The following is a 9,134-nucleotide window of genomic DNA, read 5'->3' on the forward strand; positions in this document are numbered from 1 at the left end:
GGGGGGGCTAGGCTGTGGGGGTTGCGGGCCCAATCTCGGCGGACGGACACGCGGCGAAATAAGTCAAAACGGGCAATCAAGGGCCGCAACGGCGCAACACCCCCTCAGCCCCCAGCCAGCCGGGACCAGCGGCACCAACGGGGCACCGCTCCGCACACCCCACAACACCCGTCCCATCCATCAGACCGTGGCTAACGGGCAAAATATGTCCGCAAATTTTCCAAAGCAACATTTTGGTTGGGCACAGAGAATTTTAAAAGCACGCCCATATAGCGCAGTGTTGCAGAATTGAGTTTCGTAAATCTAATAAAAATAACAACAATAAAAAAAAAACAAAAAAATAAAAAAACAGGAGGGGGTGAATTTTGTCAAATTTAGAAAAGATCAGACAAAACATTTCCGATTTACTACTAACGTACTTTATCGAAAGAAATCAAAAATTACAGGAGAAGTTTTGGAGAAAGGAGCTGTGAGACCGTCCCGTCCCATCTTCCTCTACCTTGTCTAGCAGGAAGAAGTAGCGACGCGATAAGAAGTATCAGCGCAAATAATGGATTGAGAGAGAAAGAGAGAGAGCAAACGAGAGCGCAATAGGGTGAGAACAGGAAGGAAGCGGGAACATCGGGCAGAGGGGGGAGGGGGGGGGACTCAGGTTCAACTTATTGGTCCACCGGTCCTTTGTGACCCGCTGCGTCGTCTCCTCCTCGGGGGGAGTCACTTCGGACAGGACAAGGAATCCAATCCACCCCTCCTGCTCGTCCTCCCAATCCCCCCCCGTGCCGGAGACCGCTGCGATGTCCACTCAAATCAGCCCCTTGGACCACAAAAGACCCGCGATGATTCCACTTTCCTTTCGGCCATACCCCCTCCCCCACCTCTTTTTTTTACCCCCGCAGCCGCAAGCCCAAAAGGGGAAGGCAGAGCTTTGCTTTTGCTCTGGTTGGTTCGTCGGATTCCGTCCGTCAAGGGGTGCGTGGGGGTTGCTAGGGGTAGGAAGGGAAGGGTAGAGTCAGTGCAGCTTTCTTCATTAGAGGGGTGAGCGAGAGGAGCAGGGGCTGCGAGCCGGACCTCGGCAGGATTAGAACATTATGTATCTCGTATCTCTGCGCAAACTGCTTTTCAGGCCAACTCACGTCCCTTTCTTTCTGAAAACGCCATCAAAATTACTGAATTTTTAAAATTATTTTAATTTGATATATTTTAAATTGAGTTGAGGTTTATGAGGCGAAATCTTTTCAGATGCTATGCTCAAAGTATTCTATGAGAAGAACGTTGTTACTAACGGTGTTGCACCGCCCGTAAGGCGCCATGTCCCCTTGCTGGGGTGCGAGCGAAAGTGCGCTCGAGCGCGTGCGAAGAAAACCATACTTGTGCAAGTACTTGAACACGTACTTAACACCCGACGAGCCCCTCGAAAATGTCGCTACTATTTTATTTCGGTACTCAAACCAGGCATTGCGGACCGCGGGAGCGGAGCGTTGCAGGATCTATTCTCGCAATTGCGTTGATTGGGTTAACCCGTTAGCAGCCAGCCGCGGGTCTGGGATGACGCTCACGGGGCACACGGCCACGGCGGGCACCAAGTCGCGTCGGGCGGGAGAGAGGCTGAGCGGGCGCAGGGGAACGGGTGGCGAGGGCAGAGAATGCAGCCCCAGCCCAGCCAGCGCCCTTAAGTCCTCTGCTTCTCTCTCTCTCTTCCTTTGCAAGTGGATCCTCCTCGCGCTGGCGGGGTGCAAACACTAGGAACGGGAAGGGAGGGAACGGAGCTCAAACGGGGAGAGGGGGAGACAGGGTGAGGACGGAGAGGGGGGGCGCTACGCCTACCCCCCCTTTCCCTTTTCCTCTTCTTGCTTTCCAAACCAAATGTCACGAAAAAGTAAGGGGGAAAAAAGGGGGCAGAGAAACGGGCCCGCGGATGGAAAAGCTGAGAGCTGCACTATGCTCCCTGAAAGCACCACCAAGCAGTGAGTGTCTTATGCTCTCTCTTCTTCTCTCTGGTAGAGAACGGAACAAGTCCCCGAAGACGAGCCAGCAGAACACTCCAATAAGACAACTTACTGCTGCTGCAGCAGACGTTGAGGTTCACATTTTCGCGCGTCTAGATCTCCCCTTCCTGCCCGCGGTGCAAGACAGCGGTGCTGCTCCTCCTCCAGCCCCGCCCCGCCTTGAATGACCCGGCCCGCGGAGGCAGCCAGTCCCGTGCGAGAGACAAGGGGTTACGTCCTACTGTACTACAACACCCACCATCCCCTCCCCCTTTCCCCGGGCCGGCCCGACCTACCGCAACAAGTGCGCAGGAGGAACAAATCCAAGAGGGGCGGAGCGAGGCGGGCACATTGGGCAAGCCGATGGCGTAGCAACCCTACCCCGCCCCGCCGCCCTCCCCCTTTGTCTAGAGCAGGGCCCACAGCCTCGCAGACGCGGTGAGGAGAGAGACGAAGATAGCCCAAAGGGGAGAAGGGTGCGGGGGAGAAGGCGGCGCAGGCGCGACGCACGGTGCGCTTCTAGTGCATCGACAGAGCCCGGCCACGACCAGCCACGACGCCGAGGGAAAGCAGCCGCCAGCCCAGGAGGGGACACACGGGCAGGGGGCGGCGGCGGAACAGGCCAGCAAGTCTGTACTGGGGACACTGCCCCTCTCCTCCAGCAGTGATTGGACTGGAGGCCTCGGCCGCACGCACCCCTCCCCCAGGTCGGCCTCGTTCCACCCCGTTAGACCAAATGACAGGTCAGCCGGAGGGGCGGCGGCGGCGGCGCCAGGACTCCACCCCACCGCAGCAGGGCCCCGCAGGCAGGGCCGGCCGAGGTTAGGGCATTAAGGATGCGCATTGGATAGCAGCCCGCCAGCCCTGCTGCGCCACCCCGCCCCGCCACCCCTCCGGCCCGCAGCCCAAAGGTCACACATACCGCGGAGGCCAGCCAGCCGGCGCGGGGCGCGCGGCCTGCGGAAGTGGTGGCGTGCCAGCGGGACGCAGCGCAGGGTGGGTTCGTCGCTCCCTGCTCCGCCGAAGCGCCGCCCTCCTCCTGCTGCAGCTCGCGAGAACACACGAGTGTGCTAACCGCCGGTGCGCGCTAGTTATTAGCACCATTTTAAAGAAGTTGGGGGCTTCTTTTTCTCATGTTCCTCGAACTGACTGTGCCGAGTTCAGTAGGTTTGCAAGCCCTGGAAAGTTTCCGGAAAAAAGGACAGTTTCAGAGAAAAGTGGAAAATTTCCCAGACTTTGGAAGTTTTTCGTTTCTTCGGTAAATTTTCGGGAATTTTTCATAGTTATAAGTGTAGTTATAAGTGTAGTTATAAGTGTAGTACACGACGTGTCCGACAGTCAAAAGCGTCATTTGTAGCTGTCGGACACGCGGTGTCCTACACAAAGAACTGTAGTACACGTCGTGTACTTCACTTATAACTGTAGAACACAAATGGTATGACAGTTTAAACGGCAGTACAATTAGTATGACAGTTTAAACTGTCATACTGTACGACACTTGAGTTTCCAGAGCGCCAAGGTTTCAATAAAAAAAAGTATCGTTCCATCGTTCCACAGCTAGATACGCAATTCGAGCACACGACTCCATGATGTCCCTCCTTGTCCCAGCGCGGGAAGCCCCACGACGACAGAGACCCGTGCCCATACGTTCACCACCACCACCAGCAACGGCACCCGACACCCTGGCCGCCACGCTCCGCCCCCGCCACGGCGCGGTGACCACACGTCCGCCCGACACGGCGGCGGCCGCACGTCGAGCACACACACACACGCACACACAAACATACACGTGTCCTGAAAATCGAAGCCGCATACTGCTGCTGAGGGAAAGGGGAAAAAACACTACCCACACCACACGTCAAAAAGCGTTTACAATCCTTGTTAACAAATACACCCACCGCTTTCTAAAGCAAAACAGCTGGCAACATGTTTCAAATTGAAACTAAGTCTTTGATTAATTACCAATTGATAAATACATTTCCCATAAAAATACAAAATTCCTATCAACGCACGGTTTAGCCTCGTCCCTTGCACTCCTCTGGCAGCTGCTCGGCTAGCAGCGCAACCACGGCATCATTGACGGCGCGTGCTTCTGCACCGCCATGGTCGAGCGATCACTTGACGACCCCAACGACACGACCTGGGCCAGGTCGCGGGCGGGGTGGCGGTCCCCGCGGGGGCAGCGCCACGGGGGGCAGCGCTCGCACAGATCGTTATCAGCGGCAGCCCCGACTCCCGGCCCCGCGGCGTCCAGAGACAAATGGGCCCATATCGTAACAGCTGTCAATAAACCAAACCTGGTGAAACTGAAAATAACCCCAAAACAGCTTAGCCAGCGCGAGCGCGGCGCGCGGGTGGGGGGAGGCCGAAGGAGCGGGGCAGCGGGGCGAGGCAGACACCGGTGCAGTTTTCCAACGGGTGCACCAACCCGGATGGCGTTACTAGCGCCAGGGTCAGCAGAAGTTGACCGACTAGCGCACGCCACCGTGTCAATAAAGTAAAGGGAGGGGTGGGGGATATGGAGTAGAGAGGGGAGAGGAGATAGGGGAAGGGGTGCGGCAACGGCACCAGCGACATCGACACACGCACAGCAGCAGCAGGACGCCGTGAGAACATGAAGAGCGCCGGCGACATCCTTTCCACCCGGGCCAAACACTACAGTGTACGCCAACCGTACGCCAAGTAGTGTCGGACAAGGCGCGCGGGAGTGGCGGACACGGACACCACACGGACAACACAACACCCGACACCTCCAGGCCAGGCTCGCCTCCGGAGCCTCACCCATAGGCCGACCATTTCATTCTCTGGATGATGGCAGTAGTAGTGTGTGCCACGATAGGAAGCCGCAAGCCCGCAGCCCCCCCCCCAAACCCTCCCCAGCGCCGCCCTATCTCACCCCCTTAAGCCTCGGGGCACGGCATTCCCTCCCCCCCCCCTCCCGGGGCCGCCCACAACCGCAGCACCCCGCCGCAGGCCGCCCCATGGCATCCCCATCGCGGCCGCGGCCCGGTCCGGGCGCCACCCACGCACACCAGCCGAGAAGTAAGGCAACAACACACAATTTGGCCGTCAACACATCTACAGAATGTCAATCACAAAGTCGCGGACACGTCACGCGAGATCTAAATTTTTCGTCACTTTATGGAAAAACTTTGAAGACGGTTACATAATGGCGCTGCGGGATATTCTTTTCTTTTCGCAATACGCGTGGCGCACTACTGAGCTACAGTGGTCACTCGGGCTGGGTCGTGTTACCCAGGCAGGGAAGCCCACCAGAGCGCGGCGACACCGTCCTAGGCGGAGGTATAGGGTCTCTTCTATCCTGCTCTAGGCGCAGGGCAGGACAGTGTAACGAGCGAGCCAACCTCCGGCGGGACCTCCGTGCGGGGGAAACTTGCGGGGCATCTTGGAGGGTCAGGCCAGGCGGGCCGGCCGAGCACGGCGGAGGCACACGGTCCGCCTCCTTTCCCTACCCCGGGGCGAGCAGCGAGGCATGCCCTGCCCTGGTCGCCTAGTCGGTAATCCCCGACACTGACCTCAGGCGGCAGGACCTCTCTCTCTCTCTCTCTCTCTCTCTCTCTCTCTCTCTCTCTCTCCCCTCCCACCCCGCAAGGTAGTAGTAGTAGTACGACCCTGCTGCTCCCCCTACTTCCTTCCGCCAACCACGCCCAAGCAATGTGGGCGGGAGAAAGGGAAGGCAGCGCAGGCACCCTGCACCCTCCCCGAGAAATAACCCACACAAACTTGTTTCTCTCTCCGATGCTCTCCTTCCCGGAAGCACAGAACATGGCATGAGCATGAGGAGAGCCCCGCGACTTGCCGCTGTTGTTGTCGAGCTGGGCGGGGGGCTCTCCCGCGGGCCGACATGGGGCCAACATCATGTCGTACGTTACTCGCGTACATACACACTGCGCGCAGCGGGCGCACCGAGCAGCGCGGCCCATCCCACGCCATCGCCGCCCTTTTCAATCTGGACACACGCCCCGCCCCGCCCCCAGAGGGCGTCCTGGAGGGGGCGCCCCTGCCGCGGCGGCCCCACGCCCCGCCACGTGCGACAGCTGTCAGGCCGCACGAGGGGCAAGAGAGGGGAGAGGAGAGGAGTCAACATGGGCTGACGTATCTGCAAAGGATTCGCCCGTCCGCGACAATGCCCAGGGCTGCCTTGCTCCCCCTCCCCCCTCCCCTTCCCCCCGCCCCCGCTCCAAGGAAGGGCCCATATCTGCTTCACGCCGCGATGACGGCGGCCGGTAGAGGAGCAGAAACAGCAACAACAGTAGCAGCAGCAGCAACAACATTTGAAAAGACAAGTACGTAAAGCGTGCTCACGCAGACACGCTGCTGCTGCTGCGTCCGCGCGCTTCCGAGGACAAAACAAAATTGAAATAGAAAAAAGGGAAAAAAACGACGAAGAAAAAAACAACATACCCACCGCCTCAGGAGAGGCGCCCTTCCGGCACGCCTCTCCTAGCAGACGGCTCCCCTCCGCGCTCCGCCCCCCTCAACCCACCCCTCTCCAAGCTCAAGCAGTCCGAACTGCCCCCAGAGGGCTCTCCGTCCCCAGGACCCCCCGGGGACACCCCCCTCTGCACGTCTCGCGCACCAGTTACACCCCCTATCTCACTCCAGCGGCGACTCCAGAGGCACGTACAGCACAGGACAGCCCCCCCCCCTCCACGGTCCGTCCAGAACGGAACGGACCCACCGATACATAACGGCGCCAGGGACAATTCAATTCCCAAAACGCACCTGCGCGGGGTGCACGCTTTAGAGCACATTACAACACACCTTCGCTCGCAGAGCACACCGACGCGAAAAACAAAATAAAAACACGAACAAGAAGCACCTTTCGAGCGGGTGTACAGTTCTTTTTCTGTGGGTGTACAGTGACAGCATGTGGTCGCGACTGCCTCGGCGGCGCCACGAGGGCTCTGCGCGCGGCTACCAACACTTACCTTGCCCAGCATGATGAGGCGGATGGTGAGGGTGACATTCTCGTCGGAGATCATCTGGTCCATCTCCATGACTGCTTGGTTCACCTCAAGGTCTGCAAAAAGAGAAAAAAAAGAAGGAATAAGGTAAAGTTCAACGCTCCAAAAATAAAGTGGAAAAAAAAGGAAAATATGTATTGACAAAATGCGGGTGCATGTGTGTCACCCCCCCCCCCCATGATGCATCCCAAAAAAAAAAACATAAGAAAGGGAAATCAGTGGCCAAAAAAAGAGACGGAGAAGGGGACAGGGCGGGGCGTGTCAGCCGAAATGCGTAAGGGGAAAAAAGGATGGAAAGTGAGTAGCAGTGGAGCGATAAGAGGGCGACTGCTCGCTTTGGTCCAGAGTCCACACTCACATACATGGCGGGCCCACATCACACATCGCCCGGCCCGGGACGCAACGAAAAGTCAAATCGAAAAGGAGCCAGGTCAACCGAAACCGAAAGAAGAAATGCAGACGAAAACCAACAACAACAAATAACCACGAGTCCCCAACTCTACAAGTGTATCGTTCCAACATATCAAAGTGTGCAGCAGGACGCATCCTATACGTACACGTCTGCACGCCGCAGGACGACATCTCGCCGGAGACGTAGGCAGCCCTCTTACACTCTCAAACACTCACACAAGCATACACCTCGGAGTCTTCACTGACCGCACACAAGAACACACTCGCGGCTAGGGTCGCGCGTCGCAGCGGGGCGGACGGGAAGAGAGAGAGAGACGGGGTAGGCGAGGCGAGGGGCAAGGACTCGGGAGACGATGTTAGCGGCTCGGCGCAGGACAGATCACTGAGTGTGAAGAGTGTGTGTACACGGCACGGGACGGGCGCGGCAGCCGGCGGCGGCGCTCGGGTCGGCCCCGCGGACAGCCGGACGGGCGACAACGCGCTCGGCTCGACGGGCCGAAGGGAAGGGACGGGGGCCGAAGGTGTCCACGGTCCGGCCGACCGACCAGCCTAGAGGGGCACGAGGAGGGAGAGTGAGGGAGAGCGTGGACGGGCGGCGCGGGAAGTCCCACGGCACGGCGACAGGCAGGCGCACCGGCCGGGGCGAGCGATGGCAGAGCAGTATTCTGCGAGGCACCTTCCAAACTCCTCCTCGGCCCGAGAGGGATAAAAGCGCGCGGCCCAGGAAGAAATTGGAACAAAATAAGAATATGGCAGTGAAAGAAAAGCCGAAGTGGACGAGGCCGCGCGCACGCCGCCGTCAAGGAAATGCAAAGTACAGTACATGATCCAGCTCGCGCTGCAGAAACAGGACCTTTGGCTCTAAAGGGAGAGACCTCTCGCTCTGTCTAGTCCATGCATTATGGATTATCCCCCCGCTCGTCCCGGAGCGCGAGCAGGGCGTCCACCAACAGCGCACCGCCACCGCGCTCGCGCTCGACCGGAATATATATTGATTTTCTTTTTCGACAAGCCATTATGACGACGGGGGCTAAACAAAGAGGATGCCGCCGCAACCTGCTGTCCCACCTTATCTTCATCACTGCGGAGGGGTGGGGCTCGGTGGGGCGTGGCGCTACTCTGAAGTTCGTCCCAGGGCTGGCCGCGTGGCCTCCTGACCTCCCGCCATGTATTATTTCCATGTTTCAAGAGAGTTTCCAAAATATTTTAGAGAGAGAGAAATAGAGAGGGGGGGGGGAGGGTCACTTACATGACATTTCCCACTTTAAAATGTATGAGCAAGCAAAACACTCAGGACACTATATATATGTGCAGACCCGTATGGTAAAGCCATGTAGTGAACACACACCATCACCGCCGCCGCCGCCAACACTCTGGCAACTCCAGCACACATTCTGCCCCGCCAAAAACCTTTTCCCGCGCAGCGCGAAGCCAGGCTGGCCCAGAGTTTTGTGCCAAACTAAAATAATCCCGATGCTGTCTGCCCCGCCCGCGCCCGCTCCGCCCCGCGAGGCTCTGCGTCGAGTCGAGAGCGGCGACCTCACGCCGCTCCGCACTCTCGCGGTATCCATCCGCCTGCTCTGCGAGCCTGGCCCCCCCAACAGCTGGCCTGCCCGCCAACTTTGAAAATTCCGCCCTCGCCCCGCTTCGCCGCGCTCCGCCACCCGCTCCTGCCGTTGCTGCCGCTGGTGGAGTGGAGAGGAGTTTCAGTTTGTTGTGCCTCCCCACCCACCCTCCCCTCCGACCGAGT

General features: G+C 58.7%; 1 protein-coding gene across 15 annotated transcripts in view; it reads right to left on the minus strand.

The window, feature by feature from the left end:
* Positions 1 to 9,134, minus strand: part of LOC113211936 (poly(rC)-binding protein 3) — a 155,530-nt gene that overhangs the window by 30,291 nt on the left and 116,105 nt on the right. For 9 of the 15 annotated variants that reach the window (XM_052266891.1, XM_052266893.1, XM_052266896.1 and 6 more), the window contains one exon: positions 6,938 to 7,029. In XM_052266891.1, the coding sequence (XP_052122851.1) occupies positions 6,938 to 7,006 (69 nt within the window). In that variant the 5' untranslated portion in view covers positions 7,007 to 7,029. Of the gene's footprint in view, positions 1 to 6,937; positions 7,030 to 7,530; positions 7,750 to 9,134 lie in introns of those variants that run through there. The other 6 variants (XM_052266901.1, XM_052266898.1, XM_052266886.1 and 3 more) reach the window with 6 other exon arrangements.

The sequence above is a fragment of the Frankliniella occidentalis genome, unplaced genomic scaffold (genome assembly GCF_000697945.3).
Source record: "Frankliniella occidentalis isolate FOCC.00 unplaced genomic scaffold, Focc_3.1 Scaffold44, whole genome shotgun sequence".
NCBI classification, from domain to species: Eukaryota; Metazoa; Arthropoda; class Insecta; order Thysanoptera; family Thripidae; genus Frankliniella; species Frankliniella occidentalis.